A 21,201-nucleotide genomic window follows, 5' to 3' on the forward strand; every position below is an offset into this window, starting at 1 on the left:
TGGTAATCTTAGAGAAATGATTGAAAACTTTTCCCTTATTGACACTCCAAAATTAACCAAGAAGGCGCTTTTTCATAATATGATCTTTGGTGCCAATATAGCACATAATCTTGGAGCTTGCAAATGATATAAGCCCCAATAACATCCTAAGAAAGCCTTACTATGATCCAAAATTTACAAATTTACAAAACTTACAAATTTCTTTAGGCTCAAACCAATTACTTTAAAGCCCGATTTTTTCTTCAACAGTTACCCAAGATTTGCCGTCAGAAACATGATGTATAATGAGTTAAAGTTATTGCAATTTGGTCAATTCTTATATTTTGTTGTTACCTAATGATTAAATTGATAATAGGTACTTTCTCATTCCCACATAACTTCAGATGGCTCACAGAGAAAAAATTGTTTAATATAAAAACAAATGTTAGAAGCTACAAAGAGGTTAAGCGCCCGCTTATTGTCTGTTTCAATATTTGCCACTCGCCTAAACTGATAAAAAAAATTGTGTTTGAATATTCAATTGACCTCAAAAAAGGGACCAAAATGAAATATATTGCCTATAAAAACCTGTCTGCAAGTTTTAATTTTCCATTCCTTATCAGAGAGGACTATCATAAGGAATGGAATTGGCATATTGAAACAGATGATTCCAAGAACCATTCCTAAGAACAGTCTTTTGTTTATGTGACGGAATTGCGCATAGCTCAGGGGTTTCGCGATGGCCAGACCTGAAACATGAATGACAAAATGAAAATATTATGAGAACCAAAAAAAAACTAGGATTGCTATACTTTCTAGTAACAATAAAAGAATCATGTATGATCTCATCTATATCAAAAATGATATTTATTTTTACGATCCGTTCCGTTCATGGTTGCTTGGCATCGTAAATGATTCTATATTATTACCAGGACATCATAATGAATCATTTATCTCAGGAACATCAAATATGATCTTTTAATTTTAGCGCATGTGTTTTGCGATGGCCGTATCTGAAAAAAAATATTATTGACGAAATGCCTAACGAAAATCAAAACAGACGGGTTGTTGGTTCTCATTAATCATACAAGGATCATCATTACAGGACAGATGCCTTCGAAACAACAATTTTTCTAATTAAGTTGCTAATACGATCAAAGCATGAAATAAGTAAAATTCATACGCAGTATTTGAAAACATTTTATAACATAAAAAATAAAACCAACTTACAAATAGGCGTAAATTTGTACTAAATTTGTGGACATAAACGGTAACGCAGTTATGACACCATTATAAAACTGTTAATGCAAAGTTGGTAATCTTAGAGAAATGATTGAAAACTTTTCCCTTATTGACACTCCAAAATTAACCAAGAAGGCGCTTTTTCATAATATGATCTTTGGTGCCAATATAGCACATAATCTTGGAGCTTGCAAATGATATAAGCCCCAATAACATCCTAAGAAAGCCTTACTATGATCCAAAATTTACAAATTTACAAAACTTACAAATTTCTTTAGGCTCAAACCAATTACTTTAAAGCCCGATTTTTTCTTCAACAGTTACCCAAGATTTGCCGTCAGAAACATGATGTATAATGAGTTAAAGTTATTGCAATTTGGTCAATTCTTATATTTTGTTGTTACCTAATGATTAAATTGATAATAGGTACTTTCTCATTCCCACATAACTTCAGATGGCTCACAGAGAAAAAATTGTTTAATATAAAAACAAATGTTAGAAGCTACAAAGAGGTTAAGCGCCCGCTTATTGTCTGTTTCAATATTTGCCACTCGCCTAAACTGATAAAAAAAATTGTGTTTGAATATTCAATTGACCTCAAAAAAGGGACCAAAATGAAATATATTGCCTATAAAAACCTGTCTGCAAGTTTTAATTTTCAGGGCAATCAATCACACGACTGTGTGAGCGATGCATTGGACATTATATGGTAGTTCAATTAAACAGTGATTTTGTTAGAATTAATCTGCGGAAATTGATAACTGAGTTTTCATTTGTCAAATACTTCTCAAAATTTTTGTTGAATGTATTGCGATAGTTGATATTGCTCAAGGTTTTCGGAGATATGCTTAGAAAAGTCATTTTTCATTTGGCTTTGCTTTATATTTTAAAATTGTCTAATCGAACTAAACTGAAAAAGAAATCCATGTTTTTAATTTTTTTCATTTCTTATTTCTCAGCTATATTTTGGCCTCATGTTCTAGGCTGGGCAAGACAGGGGAATAGCAAAATGCACGCCAAAGCTTAAGAAACAAAAATTGTAAACATTAATTTTATCTTTCTCAACTTCATTTTAAGTGTCGCTTAATTTCTTAAAATAAAAAAAAACGGTCCTCGCCTGATGCGTACAAAAGATGCCGCCAAATTTAACTTAGGATCTTCAAAATCGCGCACTCTTTGGGGGTTTCAAAATTTTTCACCACTACCAAAACTTGAAGCTGCATAAATAAATTCCTTTCAGTTTGTTTAAGCTAAACAATGAAATTAAATGCGGTATAAATATTAATTTGTTTTTAAAACAATAAATGCAACGTAAATTGTAAAAGTTTCAAGTGAGCAAAATTGAAATGTTTCTTCATTTTCAAATTTTCTACTTTCGAAACCGCATTTTTTATATCCCACACTTTAACAGTTTACAATTTTTTTCTGAATAAGAGTAAACCCTTTTCTCGCAAAACGATTTGAATAGAGATATGAATACTTAAAGTTTACTTGTCAAAAATGCAACCCTCAATCTGAGTTTTATCTGTCTCTTTGTAGCCCAATAAGATTTGTAACGGGATGCCCCAACTTCTAATTTCTTTCACCTATTATTTTTGAATTTTTGTTAAATTGAAAATTAGAAAAATTACTAGAGAACTTGGGCAAAAATTTCAAACCTTTAATTTTGGAAACTTTCTTTAATGGATACCAGATGTTATCTTGCGACATCTTGAAAGATTCATGCAAAAAATGGGTATCTTACAAGATCTTTCAAGACGATGGTTATCTTGCAAGATTTTGCAATCAGATAGCTATTTTACAAGATCTTGGAAGACGAATGCTTTTCTTGCAAGATTCTTGCAAGTTCATTTTGGTCAAGTTCTGCTCTCATTGGCTGTATTAGACATATTATCGATCTTTAGCGCAGAAATTTACAAATATACACTTGAGTGAACTTTAACAAATAAATTGAAAAACAATGCAAGGAGGCTCGGTAATGTGCAATCGCACATAAGGTTCCGACCCCGCTCATTCACAATTTTGGCATAATCCTCTACCAAATGAGGAACAGATAGAAAAACCCAAAAACTCAATTAATTTTCAAAAAAGATTTTTATATGAACGAAAAGATAGCCTCCAAAGCAAATAATTCTGTGGAGTAAAAAAATTGATGCATTAGATTGATGAGATATGCCAATATTAAAAAAGTGGGTCAAGACGAACAGCAAAATTAAACAACAACAACAACAACAACAACAACAACAACAACAACAATAAACATTAATTACATCAAAAACTTTATGTCCGTTTTAAAAACAAAACTTAATATCAAAGTCAAAATAGTGTCAGATGAAACTGAAACTAAACAAAATAACTTGCAAAAGATATGGGATCAGTCAATAATAAGGCTTGGTAACAATTAGACAATAAAGAACAAAAGCTGTTAAAACAGTTGAAAACAAGTTGAAAAATTCGCTCATATTTTTAAAAAACAATAATTTCAAAGTAAAAAAAACAATTGGAAATCAAGTAAAAAGTCCCATAGTTTTAAAATTTCCAATGCTTCTACATACGGGAGTTAAGAACTGTCGGTATTCAATTCTTATTGCGGTTACAAAATAACAACAAATAGAGAACAAACAAAAAATCAGTAAAAACTTGCCGGAAAACGCTTTCGAAGCCGTAAAGCCAGACTTTGGCCCTCAATATATGTTTGATTGCAGCCTCGGCAAACACCAATCAATTGTTATACGACCTCTAATTAATGTAACTAGGTAACAAGTAGACAAAAAGAAAAAGGCAAAATTAAGTAATACTAGTTTTTTTCGAAAAAAAAATTGTTTCCAAAGAGATCAAAGCCATTAATTACAAAATGAAATAAAAAATAGGTTCGTTTATTCTTCCAAGGGAAATCCTTGAGACCTGCAATTATCTAGAATATGTCTTACGTCTACAAAAAGAACGTCAAAAACGCCTTAGATCAAAAATTAGTTTACTTTTTTTTGTGGAAAACCCGTTTCGAATCCAGTAAAGTCATAACGAATTTTTAAAAAACCTTAGATTTTGTGACACCAATCCCTTCTGACACCCTCCCTTGACAACAAAAATGTAATGTGTGGCCTGTAATTAACGAGACTAGTTAACAAACAGAAAAAAGTGAACAAAATTGTGTAGTTAAAACGGGTTTTTTTTGGAAAACAACTGCTTTCAGAGTCATGAAAGCTATCAGTTATCTACTATTATTCAAATATCTGCTCATCTATTTTTCCATGAATACCAATCAAACCGTGTTATTCTACAGAAAAATAACCATAACCGTGTTATTGTACGACTAAAGAACAAAAAAGATAAAAAATTCTTTGAAATTCTTCAAGAAAGTAGAGTCGAATCCGTTAAAACCATAATCTACATCTTCAAGGATCATACTATTATCAATTTTGCTCTATTTTGAACGCCAATAATGTGATATATGAACTGTCAATAGCGTGATAATGTGACAAATTTAGAAAATGTGAAAAATGGGCAAACACCTAAAAATAAAATAAAATTTTAAATCTAGTAGTATCACAGCGAGAAAACCATAACTTAAGGCGTAAAACCGCATTAATGATTGGATTTAAATTCAGTAGAAAAAGGAAGCATTCTTTCATTGCTGACACTAATCTACAGGTTGACCAAATTAAGTGAAAAATGGAGGCAAAGTTCAATAAGCCATTACTTATTTAAAAAACAAATTTTTTTAAAAGTCAAAACGACCATAAGCTGTCAAGTAATCAACTAGACAAACTAATTTGGAGCCAATTAGGAACTCAATAGGACCTATTAACAGTGAGCTTTGATTTGAAATTTGCTTTGGAATAATATAAAAAAGATCGATTTTTTTTTTATAAAAAGACCGACTGATTACAATCCGAATTATTTTCGGATTGTAACAGTCCACGATTGGTCCAAAATTAGCCATGCTAATTCCATTTGTCAATTAACAACACTTAATTTTTCGAGTGTTATAGAAATAGATATTTTGTTATTTAAAAAATCAAAAATAAATGCCGCGTTTTTGATAATCAACGAGTAAAGTTAGCAAAAAACGGCAAAATTTTAATTACAGAGCACTCCCAACCGAAGTTGAAGGAGAAATGGCCCACTTTTGATTCTACAAAGAACGTGTTGGTGGTGTTTGGGTGTGTACTTCCTGCAAATTTAATCAAAGTGGACTAAAGAGACTTATTTCGTGCTGTTTTTGATGAAGAAATCTGAATTTTGAAATATTTAGCCAGAATTTTTGACAAAAAAAATTAAAATAGCCTAGAATGTTTCTTTTTGTCTTTAGCCAAAAAAATGAATAAACATTTTTAAGAGAAAATTTAAGAAATTTTAGCAAAATTGGCGAAATTGTAGTCGGAAATTCCGGAAAATGTGAATAAAATCAACGGAATTCACTCTATTTTCTCAAAAGTTTAAACCTCGATAACTCCCTGTAAAAAACAAAAATCAAAAAAATATTTTCAATTCCATATTCTACGTTGGACAAGCTTTCTAATGATACCAGTCTCAACTCTCTACGGTGAATATATCGATCGGCCAAAATTGACTGAACAAAAAAAAACCCATTTGAGTATATAGTTCCTCCCCCCTCAAGAGGGTAGGAACAATAACAACAGATACCTGTATTTTATTAAAGTACGGCATAAGTTCAACCAACAAAGACGAAATTCAAACTCTTAAAGTTTCCTCGAACAAAAGAAACTCATATAAATAGTTCCTCAAAGCATTCAAACTGTTCGGTTATTTTTTAATTTTTCCGCATTAGTCATTTCAATTATGTTTCTTTGGCATAAAATCAAATAGTTGATATTAATGCTTGTTCATATCATTTACTAGCACTTTTTGCATTCCATAAGTCTTATTTTGCAAAACAATATGTATTCTGTTATCAAAATTATTTCATATTTTAATTTGCGCCGAACACAAACAAATTGATTTGTTGGTTGTAAATGTTTATCGTAATTTAAAAAATGATGGAAAAAACGTTCTCATTCTGACCACATTCGATCATTGTTCCTTTTGCTATACACATTTGCACGGTTAATAGTTATCTTTCAAGGTTCTTGCAAGACGATCGATATTTTGCAGGATCTTGCAAGAACATCTTGCAGGACTATGCATCGTCTTGCAAAATCTTCCAAAAATCTTGCAAGGTGTTGCAAGATAACTATTCGATTTCGGCGGGGACAGATCTTATGTTCCCTCAGATTTTATAATTCAAAACCATTTATGCGGCAGCATTTGATAATGCTTTTTTCTCAATCAATCTTTTTGGGCCAAAATTTGAACGTGCAGACTAACTTTGTTGACAAATAAGGCCTTAGAGTTTGAATAGGGGTCAATTGGAGACTGAATTTTTTCGCATTAGTTTCTGCTATTTCAGAAAATTTTCTCAGCCCCTTGAACAAAATGTTCAAATATTTTTCCACCAATATTTTCCACCAATAATGGTTTGTATAGCTTGTGAAGATGTAGGAACAGCTGTTACAAATTACATAAAGATCTATAGTGGAAATGTATAAATATCAGTTTAAATACTATCATATTATACGGATGGGGCGAAAGCACCCTGGGTAAATACTGGCATACTATTCGGCTAGGGTCTGGAAACCATTAAAACTTTGTATCTCGATAGATAAAAAATATTTGAACATTTCATTTTCCCGTCAACCAATCGTGACGATAGTCACGGCTGCTAAAATACTACCCTGCTAAAGTTTTAGACGCAAAATGGCTATAGTAACGCAAAAAAGAGCAGTATTGGGGAATAATAAGAAAAAGGTCAGCTGAGAACAGGCCACTGAGGTTCCCCTGGTTTTCCGTTACGATTATACGCAGAAATCACAATATTATCAGTCTAAATCAGACTATAAGATGTTGAACAAACTCTCCCCGACTCTAATGTTTACTAACAGAGATACGGAGGAAGAGAACAGCATTAGTGAACAAATCAATAAAATTGAAGATTAGAGAATGGAAAATTACTTAGGTGTGGTTACGTAATACCGATTTAGTAATTGAGTGGGTGACTTTTTCCTCCTATTTAGCCTCTCCTTTTTTCCCTTTTCCTTTTAAGTTGATCCCTGCCCCATATCGCACTATGTTCATGATAAAAAGTTTGCTTGTCAGAATAATCAGAATAACTGCAGTGAAATTATTTCATGAGTTTCAGAATAAAATCAGAATTTTACTATGCGTTTTGTTATGAAATGGATGATTATGATCCAGCCCCTATCAAGTAAAGGGTAATTTCGTCCATTTTACCTGTTTAAATCCACAAAACGTATTTTAATACATGCAAAATGGCCTTACAGTGTGGGCTACAATGTATGGCAACAAAGGAACGATTATACTTATTTTTTTTCCTACTATTATAATATATATTATAGTAAATCATACTATAATAGAACATTATAATTGGTATTATACTTTACAATTCTTTATATCTCAAAGTTCCACAAATAAACACAACATTAATTAAACTCTATTTTAGGGGCACCGGTTTGTATAATGTATTTGTTAGAAATCATGGTCAGATCTCTGATCAGAATAAAAACAGCATAAAAATTCTATGATTCAGTACCGAATACTGAAATATCATGACACTTAGATCAGGGTTAGGAAAAGCAATTAAGTGAAAGGGTACCTTTGTCTACAGCACAAAGCATGATGAAACAAGACTCGAGGGAGGAAAAGTAGGTAGTCGCGAACATCTGACAAGCACAGATCGCGTCTCCAAACACCCACTTGCCCATAATCTCTGCAGCTATAGAGGGAGCCATACTCCCCAGGGCAATAAAGATGTCACACACACCTGTATAATGACGTCAGTAGCACACAAGCATGATCACATTTCACTCTTTTGTTAGAGAAGTAAGTAAAATTGGAAATACGAATTATTTAATAAAAACCTACAATATGAGAGCTGAAAATATCTTGAAATTACTTAAAATCTCTCGCGTGTGATTGATGCACGATTTTTAGAGCAAAAAATTTCTCGTGCAAAACTTCCAGATTTCCCAGAGCAAAAATTTCGGCTTTTCACTTTTTCCTGGGCCAAAAAATTCGGCTGCTTTATTTCAAGATTTCGGGGGCACGAAATTCTCGTGAAATAATACACAATTTCCGATAACGATAAATCGGTGTATGAACCGGTACTAGAACAAACATTTATGGAAATCACGAGAATAATTGTGTAACAGTTATTCTTTTGAGTAATTCAAACGAATAAAAATTGAGTCTGAATCCGATAAAATCATGTAAATCTATATCCGTTTTCATTTAGATAAGTTTTTTTTCATGTGTCCTTTTTTCAATTTTTAATCGTTTAATATTACAATTACGTATTCGAAAAGCGTCTTTGATCCACTTTACCCTCATTTGTTTACAGACTTTAACATATGTGTTTGTGCCCAAATCAATACTAAAAAATGGCTTAAAAGAATTAATAAGTGTTGTTTGTGGGTTTGAAGCGTATTTTTGTTGATATATGACTAACAGAAACGAATTCGAAAAACCGAGGACAAAAACGTTTGTTTAAATGAGAAAAGTATTGAAAAGAGCAACTTAAAAAAATGTCCGGGAAAAGAGCAATCATAACACCTTTTACGCCTCTCAATTATGAAATTTATGTTGCAGTGTTTAACCATGATCTTGGCAAGTTTAATCTAGAAATTTTCTTGATACAGCTTGATAAGATCATGGCAAGATCTGACCAAGATGTACACAGAAATTGTGTCCTATCAAGATTTGGTAAGATAATCCTTGTTTTGTCAAGACTTTCAAGATCTTGCATGTCTTGGTAAGGTGTATCAAGTTTCATTTCACTGGGGAGAATTTTTTAGTGGACAATAATTAAAAAAGACCAGAACAACCTGCTAGAGTCTCAAAAAGTTCTCATTACGAGTCAACGCCCCTAAAATATATTTGTGGAGTTTGTGATTAGAAAGTTCTTGTTGATTAATTGGACACTCCCACTCCTTTGGACACAAAAATCTAAGTCTTCAAGTCATCTTATTTTAGAGAATTTTTCGGCCATCGTTTGTTTACTGTTTGGGTTGACAAATAAACGAAATGCTATTTTGAAAATATTTCACGGTCAGACGCTTTATTGAAGTGAAACCAAAAAAATGCTAAAGAATTTACCGAAAGTGCTAGAACTATGTTATCATGCGAAACAATTAGGTTTTCATTTGTTTTGACTAGAAACCACAGGGAATTGCAGTGGAAATCTAGTTGGCTTTGATTGGCACATAAGGACCTTTAGATAAAACAGCTTAATAAAATATACAAATTCTACAAAAACCAGATGTTTTTTGGAAACAATTTTTTGCGGTATCAAAGATGCATCCAGCGTACCGACGAATAAAAAAAACAAATGTATTCAAAAACTATCTAAATTTCAGAGGCATTTTCTCCGAGCATGGGTAATCGGATCTGCAAGTATTGCAAAACGTATTCTCCGTACGGTAAGTAAGCCAGCTCATCAGACCATGCCACGAAATTTGAGGCAAACTTCTACGTGATGCAGTTTATCTTTTGTAATATTAAACAGTAGAACTCTATAATATAAAATACGACAAAATAACTTTTTGAACTTTTCAACTTTTTGAGGATATAAAAAGTTAAAAGTTTACTAGTGAATCGTTGCGCGAGAGTATTTTCAATTGAGCAGTGACTTTCTAATATTTTTTGCTGAATATGTTCCAACAAAAGTTGAGAAACAAGGTTTTAAGTTTTAAATTTTTTTTTGTTTTCATAAAGATCGCTCGGCAGAGCAAGGTAAGCAAGAAAACACGCCTCAAAGGGGCACAAATTATAGTGGAAACAAAAAATTAACCTTGTCAGATGTTTCAAGATTTGTATGAAAGAGCTTATTTTATACAATCTTTTATATCAATAAAAATGGCAACATCTAGCGCTATTTGGTTTAACGAAATAATCCTTCCTTATCCAGCAAGAGAAAATTAAATTTCAAAAACATTGTTACAAAGAAAAATGTTGTTTCAATCTTGAAAATATCATTAGTAAAACAATTCACCCAATAAATCATGTCAGAATAGAAAAAAACCTTTCGAGATCCCTCCGAAGTCCTTGAAAACAAAATTTTCTTTTGAATTGATTGAACTACTACACTATTGTTGCCATAAAAAATCTTTCGTTTTTAGAACGTGCTAATTTTAGGGATTAGCATACTGAAGATTACTTAAGTGTATTAAAAAACAATTGAAATACGATCGTGTGATGCTACTTCAATTAACAGGACAAATCTGTTTTTCTATCGGAAATTGAACAAAAAATTTGGAATAGAAGTTTGTCAATAAAAATGGAATCGGTTGTGCGAAAAAAAGCCTTCGAAAAGTTAAGTTTTCTTCAAGTTTCTATTTATGAGTAGAAAAACGGAGTCAAGTCTCAGTGAGTAATGATTCAGTGAAATTGCAAGTCTTGGATCAGTATTGTATCAGAGCTCTGAGCATGTCACTTTTTAGACTTGACACGTCTTGAATTAAGTCTTAAGTCTTGTGAAGACATATCAAAACTTGCTCCAGACTTGTAAAGTCTAAGTAGTGTCTTGGCCCAGACTTGGCGAGTCTTCAATCAAATCTTCAGGTCTTGGCCACGTTTTGGCAAGTCTTGATTCAAATCATGCTTTTCAAGACTAGCAAAATTTGGTTAAAAATTCGTTACGAGAAATTTGCTAATCTGACTAAGTGAATTCTGAATTGAGCATATACCAACTTCAAATGTCCCTTATATTCACCCCGAAACCATTTTTTTTCAATGGGCAGAAAAAGTGCTCATGCCCAGGTTGCCAACCTTAGACGAAACTTTGAAAACTTACTAAGACTTATACGGTGCCGTAGAAATCTTACAAAACTTTGTACGGCACCGTTTAAGGCCGTAATAAGTTTTCTCCGGCACCGTAGCCAATTGATGTAATTACAAATTGTAAATTCGAAATTCTTAAAATCGACTTTAAATCTATCGCTTATCTCATACAAGTCACTTTTTCATTTTTTGGCACTGGTTATAACTTTTTAAATCTCTGAAAAATTACAAAACTTAGTACAATGCCGTATAAGGCCGTATCAAGTTTTGTAATTTTTCTAAGGTAATGTTTTCGAACTTCAATTTGTTCTGCAGGTAAGCTTGATGGTCAAAAAATTTATCTCGAATCAGTTCGAAATAGCAAAACCCTGTTACGCCTCTTCCAAGGCCGTACCGAACTTTGGAAGTCTAATGATATCTTTTAGAGTTCATGTCATTGATCAAGCAGAAAAAAATTCAATTTTAAAAATCCATCGAAAGCGTCAAAACTGAGACTTTGTTCCAAAGAAGACCAATGGTTACGTATTATGTCTCAAAAATGACGAGCTCTAAAATGAAGTTCGAAAAAAAAATTTGCGGTTTAAGTGAATCAGATACAATTAGCACTGTTTTTAACATGAAACTGTCAGTACCACTTACATAGCTGCTAATTAATTCCCTGATTACAAACAAAGTGTTTATAAGAAAGAATAGAAAAATTATTTGTTTGGTTTGCGTTCTGTTCAATTAAATCTGTTCTGGTTTCAGAAATTTTTTTTTTCAAATTTTGGCTCATTTGAAAGTTCATTTTCGAGCTTTTTTGAGCATTCACAACAACAAAAGTCCTCTTGCAGTTCTAGAGTCAGATTACTTAAACTATTTACAAGAATGATTTAAGAAGAATCATCAAATGCGCAACAATAAATACATTTGATCGCTTTAAAAAAAGTAAAGCAAGATTTTTATACTTTTTCAAAGTTCTCTATAGTTTTGGCATCTAAATGACTAATCAACAATGCAATTTTAATGCGATTAGCGAATTTTAAAAAAAGGTCTTTTTCATCGGTTCAAGGAGTTGTCCAAATCAAACCAAACTCGGTATGGAGTATCATCAGTGTAATTAGAGTGTAAAGCAAAAAATAGTATAGCTTGTCTAGGAAAAAAGTTTGTTTTTCATACTGAAATTTGCGAATTTCGCGATTAGCGAATTTTAAATTTTTTTTAAAATAACGATTTATTATGCTTTGTTTTGTTTGGAGATAGAGTTCAAGCCTGGTATTTTACCTAGTGCTCTTCTCAAGGTCTCCTATAGTTGTTTGTTTGTAACTCCGCCGTAGCCGGTCCCCAGCCCGGATGAGAAAGGAGGAGGGAAACACACCCAAAACATACTGGAAAGGTCTCAAGAAGTCGGTTTTTCAACTTGACTGGAGCCTTTTCCGACAATTTTCCAGCTATTATTTGACATTAAAAACCTTATTAATCTTGGTACGGTCTTAGTACGGTACCTTAGAAATCTTAGTACGGCCTTACTACGGCCCGTAGAAAACTTAACAAGATCTTAGTACGGTTTTGATCAAAGACTTATACGGTGCCGTACTACGGCCTTACCAAGTTTTACAAGTTCGGGCAACCTGGGTGATCAGTGTCTAAAAAAGTGCTCATGATCAAAACTTTGTCATTCTCCATCACTTGAACTTTGTGGAAGTGCTCGTGTTGTCTTGTGCAATTTTTCACTTTGGAGAGTTTTTTAGGCAGGCCACTGTAAAAGGCGGCCTTCTTCTTTCGTAACCAAACTGAAGCAAACCTGATAAAAACTGTGCTCAAAACTTGACCTAAAAACTTGTCAATCTTTGGCCAAGAATTGAACAAGAATTGTCAAGTTTTGGCCAATACTTGCTCAACACTTGTCAAGTCTTGGCACAGACTTGCTGAAGACTTAAGACTTGATTTATGACGTGCCAAGTCTGAAAAGTGACATGATCAGGGCTCTGATACAGTACGGATCCAAGATTTGCAATTTCATTAAATCAGTACTGATTAAAACTTGACGTTCAGTCCGATCTACAAAACACCAATTAATTTCGTAAAATGCATCCACTCCTCCAGTACTTCAATTTCCCTATTTTCAGGATGAACCCATTACATAGTAATAAATAATGTATATCACGTCAGTTTGTCTGCTTGCCTGGGGTGGGGGTGGGGGTGGGGTGCCGACAGGTGCAACAGAAATGAAAGAACATCACAGTAAACAATTCTAGGATCCGATGTGAAAAAAAAGAGGGAAAAGTTAAAACTCACCAAGTCCAACCATGAGGAATCCTGGAATGGAGTGAAGCTTCTTGCAGCCGAAGACTGCGGCTATGATGACCAGACTGCTGAAGAGAATTATGAGACAGAGTACCAACAACAGTCCCACCTCCATCACGTGGAACCATTGGGACACTGTCAACACAAGTATTACGTCACACTCCTCCACCATTCCCACTACTATACACTCCTACCACTACTCGTGAAATGTTCTGGATTTGTTCAGATAAGATCCAGTCTAATCAAGATGCTGTTTAACCATAAGATATCATCACGATTTTTCTCAAATTTTTGGTCAGAATTTCGAGTTCCCAAGATAGTTCAAGTAAGTATCGTCAAGCTCTGTTACCACTATTCTGTAACTAATTCTTCTGGAATGTTCTCGACGATTGTTCACATCACATCTATTCAAGATCTAATCAGGATTTAATACGAATTTTTAATGTCCCCAGTCCTCGACAAGATAGTTTAAGTCAATTTGGTAAAGCGTGACAAGATGTTGCATGTTATAAAAAGGTGTATCAAGTTTCAGGTCATTGGGTAGATATAGTATAAGGTGTAGTAATAATAAAAGTGAATTCAGAAAAGTGTAGTAATAATAAAAGTGAATAAGGATTGTCGTGATAATAGACGTCTGTGAATATTGAAGCTCACATGTATAACCTAGTGATTGAACGGTTCAAATTTTTGCATAACTCGGAAATTCGTTAAAACCATCGTGATCTCCTTTTCAAGTGCTAAAATTGTCAATAAACGGAGAAAATGGTTTCTTAATAGAGGGGTTCCGGTTTTCAATTGAAGAAAAATCTACTTTTGTAGTCGTTTTTCATTAAAAAAACGACCAGAGATCTTATGTTGAGAATCGTTGTTTTGCCCGTTCATTTTAATGTATAATATTGTCATTTCGATTGCTAATTTTTCATTAAATTGTATTCTTCGTCAATTTCGTTTCACATTTTTTACCATCTCGTCTGTTAAGAATTTTGCCCTCACTTTTTTGTGAAAAACGCTGGTTTTATCGTTTGTTGCCCTTTCTTACAAAAAACAAGAAAAATGATAGCTTAGTACAAATAACAAACAATTTTTTTTTCTACGAATCGAAAAACAAAAAACCATAGAAAAACGACATAAACAACGATTTTCTGCTTTCTTCTCTTATTTCTTCTCTCTTAAATTTAGTGTCAACAATTTTTCTGAATATAATCGTGTTTTAAATCATATGTTTATTTTTGAGTATAGATTTACCAGAAAAGTACTCAACGTGTCATACTTAATGTAAGACAAAAAAAAATAAATGAGTGCAAGTGAACAATAACGACAACTATTCGAAGATTAAAATAAACTATTTTGAACACCCATTTCTGAAAAAAAAGCACTGAGACAACGAATATGATGTCGTTGATTCCGGGACAATTTCGATAGTGTATTATTTTTGTTTTTTCTCGTGTTGTCAACATTTTTTGAATTGACTTTCTTCTGACTTTTTTAAATTTAAAACATGATGCTAGAAGGCAATTTGAACAATCATATCACCATATAAAAAGTTATTTGTCTCTGACCAACAAATTTGCTTTAAGAAAAATTCTGCATCATCATACGCAGTTTCGTTCTTTTTTCAATTGGATTTCTTTGGTTTGATTTAAATCCTGCTTTTTTCATCTATTTAATTTTTACAAAAAAAAAACAAATTCATTCATCACTAGTTTAGAGGACTAGTAGTTTGCGATTGATTGAAATCTAAAGAAAATTACATCCCCTTGACAAGATAACCTATCAAAATTTGATCATAATTAGAAAGGTAACTAATTAATGTTGTCCAGCCACAAATTTTAACATATGTATTTCAAAAACAAGAATCTTAAGTAAAAGACTAAAAAAACTTTCTTTTGGATTGGTCAGAAATAAGGAATTGCAGCATTTCAGTAGCATTGGAACATACGCTGTTGTTAATAAAGTTTTCTCTCTATCTGAATACCTTGATAATGTCTTTGAAGGAAAAAAGAATGTTTCTTAAAATAATTTCGAAGAAACGGTGAGATATAATCAGACGAAACGGCTTAATTTAGTTAATTGGTTTCAATGCTACCGCTATTGGCCATACTGATAAAAAAAACCTTGAAAAAAATATTCGACAAGTGATGGCTGAAAACCCAAACTCAGATAACAAATAAATGGATTCAGAATAATAGAAAGATATCACTCATGATTGTAAAAACTCTTTTAAAACAGGCCACGCTAAAGGTTTTTTCATGACGTGGACAAAAAAATTTAAGAATAAAGGCGTTTATTAGGAGAAAAACTCAAATAAAAAGCTGTACAAAAATTTTAAGCACTTTAAATAAGGAGATTGCGTTGCGAACATCAAAGAAGGAGAGAAAATTGAAAGGTTTTTGACGGGGAAAAGAAGTAAACAAAAATGCTCGCCCATTCAAACTGGAAATTGTGGGTGGGGGAGGGGATAAATTTGGTTTTTAAAACAAAAAAACCACAAATTTAAATGTCACAACATAATCGCCCCCGCAAAAACTGAAGATTTAGAGAGAAAAAAATGCATAATAAAAACAAGAAAAAGTCACCGCAGCAACATTAAAACGCAAACAAAGAATATTATGGAATAAAAGTGGCTAAAGCGCAAGTTTAATGGTACATAAGAGGGAAGTAGAAAGGTAAATAAACGCGAACCAATTATCTGACTGAAAAGTTATATAAAAACAATTTGATCACATTTTCTACCTGAAAACTGGGCCTCAAAGAAGTATCTTTTTCGGACTGATATCAAAGTGCGGATCGTTTCAAGTTCTTTTTTTGTCCAAAAAAAACGTACTCAATGATTTTTACTTTATGATTCGCTTTACAGCCGAAAAAGTATAGAGAAAGATAAAAAGGCAGATTTTATAATGAAATAACAAAAAGAGCCATTTTGATTTACTAATAAACGCTTGGTTCTGAATCAATAGATTACAGCAAGCATAAAAGGTTGCGTGTTTTGGTTAAGAAACAAAATAAAATAAATAAAAAACAAGAGAGAGAGAAATAAATGTGTATGAATTGATAGAATTGAGATCACGCGCGGCGGCAGAGACGGATGAAAGTCTAAAGCCGAAACGGTATTAAATTATAGCCTCTTATGTGCCAACACAAATGAAAAAAGAGTAAATCTAATTCTTCAATTCAGATTTTTCGTCAACAATTATTCACTTAGTGTATATTTAAGAAACTCCGTTTAAAACACCACCAGTACCGCCACCAACACCAACATAAAAAATAGCGCTTTGCAGGAAAGCCATTCAAAAAGCGGCCGCATCTTTTTCTCTCTACCGCAGGAAGTGAAAAATCACGGCTTGTTCATTCCTTTTGTCATTACAAATAATATACCTTCCTAACCAATATTATAAAGAGTATAAAGCCTTCTTATACAACCCGCCCGGGCAAAGCGCCCCAAGGAGCGAGCGGGCGAAATCAAGATCCCTAGCGGGTTACCCCAATCACGGCGGGTACTAGCGAGCAGTTTCATAGCGCCCTCTACCCGTCTCGTTTTGCACGCTTATCGTAAACCTATACCTGGGCCACCCTACACCATTGGGGTGTAGCAAAATGCAGTTAGGAAAGGTACAGGCGGGAATTGGGCTAAATGGGTACCGCAAAATGTTTGCCTTTTCCCTCTCATTTAAAAGAGGGCGAAAGCGAGGGAGCGGTTTAAATTGGGTCTCGAAAGATTGATTCGAGATCGCATTTCCCTTTACGTCTTTTGTAGCAATTCTACTGTCAAATATCAAATTTCATTACCTTCATAACTGTTGTTATTACGTGAGGGGCTGCTCTCACTCTCCCCAGCCGAGTTTTGGGCTAAAATGTCTGCAGCTACTTTTAAAGCCTTTTCAGTCACTGGAACAATTGATGGCGTGGCCAGTTGGAGCCCCCCAAGCGTCTCAGAGGTCATAATTCCCCTCTCCCCATCGTTTGGTTTTCCACCAATTAGATCAACTGGTTCTGAGCTGACACTGGATTTGCTCATTTTGGCTGCGATAAATTTAGCCGAGTATAATTATCCACGAACGTTGAATAAATTTGTAAGCAAACAAAAAGATTATCAAAAATTATGCAAGGTTTGTGCAAAATGAACTAAATTGCTAAACTGATCAAAATTTTTGAAAAAAAAATCTTTTCAACAATGATTTAAATCAGTGGTATTTTAACTTGAATTGTTTTTGGCAGTATCGATCCGTGTAATTTGGCGCTTAAGTGTAATTTTTCTCGGCCAGTTTGTAAAGTCCACCACAGTTTGTATGTAAGTGGTCAAAGATAAAATGTCTGTGAGAAAATAAGGATAAAATTAGTAGAAGAAATCAGGATAAATTACAAGTTGATCCACAATTTAACTTGTTTTTATATTCATGATCCGTGTAATTTAGCTCTTTGCTCAAGGATAACAATCGCAAAGTTATTAAACCTTTTCCCATAAAATTGATCGTTCTATCAAGTTATTTAATTCCCGCTTTAACAACTTGAACCGCGAAATCAAGAGAAAGTGTAATAACAAAACTGTCTTTCTGTATCGCAAAATTTAGCAGAATTTCACTTTAAGAATTGCAGCACCATTAAATAGTTTGAGAAAATGTCCGCCGGTTCGGTTTAGCCAACTTGTAAAATCGTAAATATTTCAGGCGTTAACTTGTTAACTTCGAATTAACTTGTTCATAAACTTTTCTAGGAGGGGTTAGTAATTTTTAAAAATTTTCACTTCCGATTTTACGCTAGCCAGCCTTTGAATGTGGTTTGTGTTGCATAATCAAAGCGAAAAGAACATCATCTAAAACAAACATGAGTAAACATTTTTCAGTGAACGATAGATGAGCAAAAAAATCATTATAACATTTACATTTATAAAGTGGTTAAATGAATGTTAAATTTTAGCAACACCCTAGGGACACCCTACTCCATATCGGCAGCAGATAACACACATACCCCCCCCCCCCTTACAAACGCACACACACACACACATGACTTATAAAAAGTAACAGAAAAGTAACATGAAAAAAATGTCCTTGACCATCATCAAAAATACAATTTTCCATAAAAATTAGCCGCAGTTTTTGTTTTCGTTTTAAATAGCAAAACAGCAAAAAAATTCTCAAAAAGGGGACAAAAATTTCTTTAGTTTAACAAAACATCGGGTAAAAGTTAGTTTTTAGCTACTAATAGTTGAACTATAAATCTGGTCCAATGAGCCATTTATTTAAGGAAGACCCTATTTGCCCTCTTTTTACAGCATTAAGGATTATAAAACTAGGACTCCGTGCGAAGTAGACTTACCTAATTTTACACGACTAAAAGACTAAGGAAAACACTAAAGAAGAACTTCAATTATAACAGGGGATAATATGAAATACGCTGGAAAGAGATATATACACATAGTGCAAAAGCTATCAGAAGACTGGATAGAATAATGTGAGCAAGCAAACTTTAAAAGCGAAAAAGGTCTTCTCAGTCTGTGATTAGTGCAGAATATGGGGAAAACGCGTTTCTGGTTTTCATCTGCTGAAACCATCTGGGGTTAAGAGCTTTATTCGAGGTGTACATTGCAGCTGAAAACCTGTAGAATGTGTTAATGTCCGTCGAGTGAAATTTTCAACTTGCGCAATCAGCCATCAATTTGGTTATGGAGCCAGTAAGAGAGCCAGTGACAGGGTGCTCTGGCTAATAACCTCTTGTCAATGTCACTTATCAGTTTCCAAATTTTGTTCAGCTGTCATGTAATGAAATTAACCCAGCTCGGTGGAGAAGTGTAGTCTGTGCGTCTGCTTTTTTGATACAAAGCTAGTTTTGTGGATCACGAAAGAACACCAGAAACGCCGAATCTAGAACAAGACGGGCTGCAATTGCTCTTGGGCAGATGTCTTCATTGCAATGAGGCTGCATTGCGATGAGACGATTGTAGGTCTCCTTCTCCGAAGTCGAGGTAGTGTGGTTTGCGATTTCATTCGCAATCCAGTATCGATAGAGCAAGTTGAATGTATGGCCGTACATACATTTGATTGCTCAATCTCCGATGCAGGCGATGCTGAGTACTCAATAGAGGTAAGTTTTGGCGGTGTGTATCCGCGCACAGGGGCGCAAAAAGAAATCAATTTTGGATCGGGTCAGAATTCCTCAAGCTGCCTTTGCAATACTGCGGCTCCCCGATGTACGAGAGGTTGAGGTAAGTGGGAGGTGATATACGTGTTCTCGTAATGAAAAAGTATGTTTTTCCGGTTGAAAAGGCGCAGGACAAACTGTTGATTGTGCATATTCTGCTGCATCTTGGTTCTATTAACACGATGCAATCAGTTATTTACATCCAATTAGATTGGATGAAAAACACCAAATTGGAGACAGAAGTGGTCATACTTCTGGTACTCACGAAAGCGAGCTCTCTCCCGCGTATACATCGTGTTGATATATTTCTTGGCCCGCTCCGTCAACGCAAAGATGTACTTGGAAGTGTTCCGAAAGCGTTTCGTGAAGCGGGGATTGAAAAGAAAAGGCAGACATTCAAGATCGCGATCACGTCCTTATTTTGTGTTCTCATTCTCAAAATGTTCCATGGTACAGCTGACAGCGGCATTCTTCAAGGTATGTTTTGACCGGGTTGGCAATGAAGATGATCCCCTCCGGTACGTTTACTCCAATTTCAGTTATGATCTGGAGAGTTTTCGTAAACGGTTGATATGAAAAATTGGGCCCGCTGCTCTGTCATACCTCCTTTGCGTCGGAGCAAAAGGACTGGCCCGGGTCGAGGAATTCGTCAAAATTTATGTAGGAAATGCGCTGACAACCGCTGAAAAAAAATATTTTTCAGCGGATTAATCTTACATAATTATCCGCTTAATGTGCTGAATTTTCAGCACCTTTCTTACATAATTTCAGCACTTTTCAGCACCTTAAGCGGATAATTATGTAAGATCTAACTGCTGAAAGTATAATTTTTTAGCGGCTGTCAGCGCATTTCTTACATAATTTTCAGGACTTCTGTTACAGGACTTATGCTGAGGAAAAAAACCAAATTAATTGATTGAATGAAACCAGGTAACTTAAGAATAATTATGTTCCTTCCGTTAGATATGATGAAAGTGGGACGCTTTTCGCTCGGTCTGTTGTCCAAAAAAATGAATTATCATTAAAAAAAACCATGCAGAGTTTTGATTGATTAGTGGCTCTTCAGAAGTGCAAAAGGTGAAGGAGCCTACATGCTGACTACGTTATAAGCAATAGTGAACAAACAAATTGCACGTAAAATTAAGTAAGAAAAGTGCTGAATCCGCTGAATTTAAAATTTTCACAAGTGCTGAAATTATGTAAGAGAGTTGCTGAATCATATGCTGATTTTATGTAAGAAATGCGCTGAAAGGTGCTGAAATATTTTTTTTCAGCGGATTCACCAAGTGCTGAAAATATGTAAGAAAGGTGCTTAATCATGTGCTGATTTTATGTAAGAAATGCGCTGAAAGGTGCTGAAATATTTTTTTTTCAGCGGATTCACCAAGTGCTGAAAATATGTAAGAAAGGTGCTTAATCATATGCTGATTTTATGTAAGAAATGCGCTGAAAGGTGCTGAAATATTTTTTTTCAGCAGATTCACCACCAAATTCTTAATTTTCAGCGCATTCAGCACAAATCTTACATAATTTCAGCGCATTCAGCGGATTTCTTATAAAAATTTCCGCTTACAGCTGCTGACTCCTCGACCCGGGGGGGGGGGCGGACTGGTTTACAGCAGGACTGTGAGCCTTTGGTTGGCTAATTGTAGGCCAGTGCGAGCTCAGTCTCTGGGTGAAATATCGAGGTGGCTGACGTCTAAG

General features: G+C 34.1%; 1 protein-coding gene across 1 annotated transcript; it reads right to left on the reverse strand.

Annotated features, from left to right (window-relative positions):
- Window positions 1–516: 516 nt before the first annotated feature.
- On the reverse strand, window positions 517–18,229 carry LOC142356796 (octopamine receptor-like). Its single transcript, XM_075408590.1, has 4 exons — window positions 17,149–18,229; window positions 13,354–13,497; window positions 7,895–8,062; window positions 517–728 (listed from the first exon to the last, which is right to left on the reverse strand). The coding sequence occupies exons 1-4, from the start codon at window positions 17,375–17,377 to the stop codon at window positions 517–519; spliced, it is 753 nt and encodes a 250-aa protein (XP_075264705.1). The 5' UTR covers window positions 17,378–18,229.
- Window positions 18,230–21,201: the final 2,972 nt, after the last annotated feature.

Source organism: Convolutriloba macropyga, unplaced genomic scaffold (genome assembly GCF_964194025.1).
Source record: "Convolutriloba macropyga unplaced genomic scaffold, txConMacr16.3 SCAFFOLD_3096, whole genome shotgun sequence".
In the NCBI taxonomy this organism is placed as follows: domain Eukaryota; kingdom Metazoa; phylum Xenacoelomorpha; order Acoela; family Convolutidae; genus Convolutriloba; species Convolutriloba macropyga.

Excerpts from the sequence above, each read along its gene's own strand:
- LOC142356796 (XM_075408590.1), bottom strand. The coding sequence starts at position 17,377 with ATGAGCAAATCCAGTGTCAGCTCAGAACCAGTTGATCTAATTGGTGGA. Across the intron at positions 8,063-13,353 it reads ATTCCTCATGGTTGGACTTG|GTGTGTGTGACATCTTTATT; the intron begins GTGAGTTTTAAC and ends GTCATTATACAG. Across the intron at positions 729-7,894 it reads GCTTTGTGCTGTAGACAAAG|GTCTGGCCATCGCGAAACCC; the intron begins GTACCCTTTCAC and ends TTCATGTTTCAG.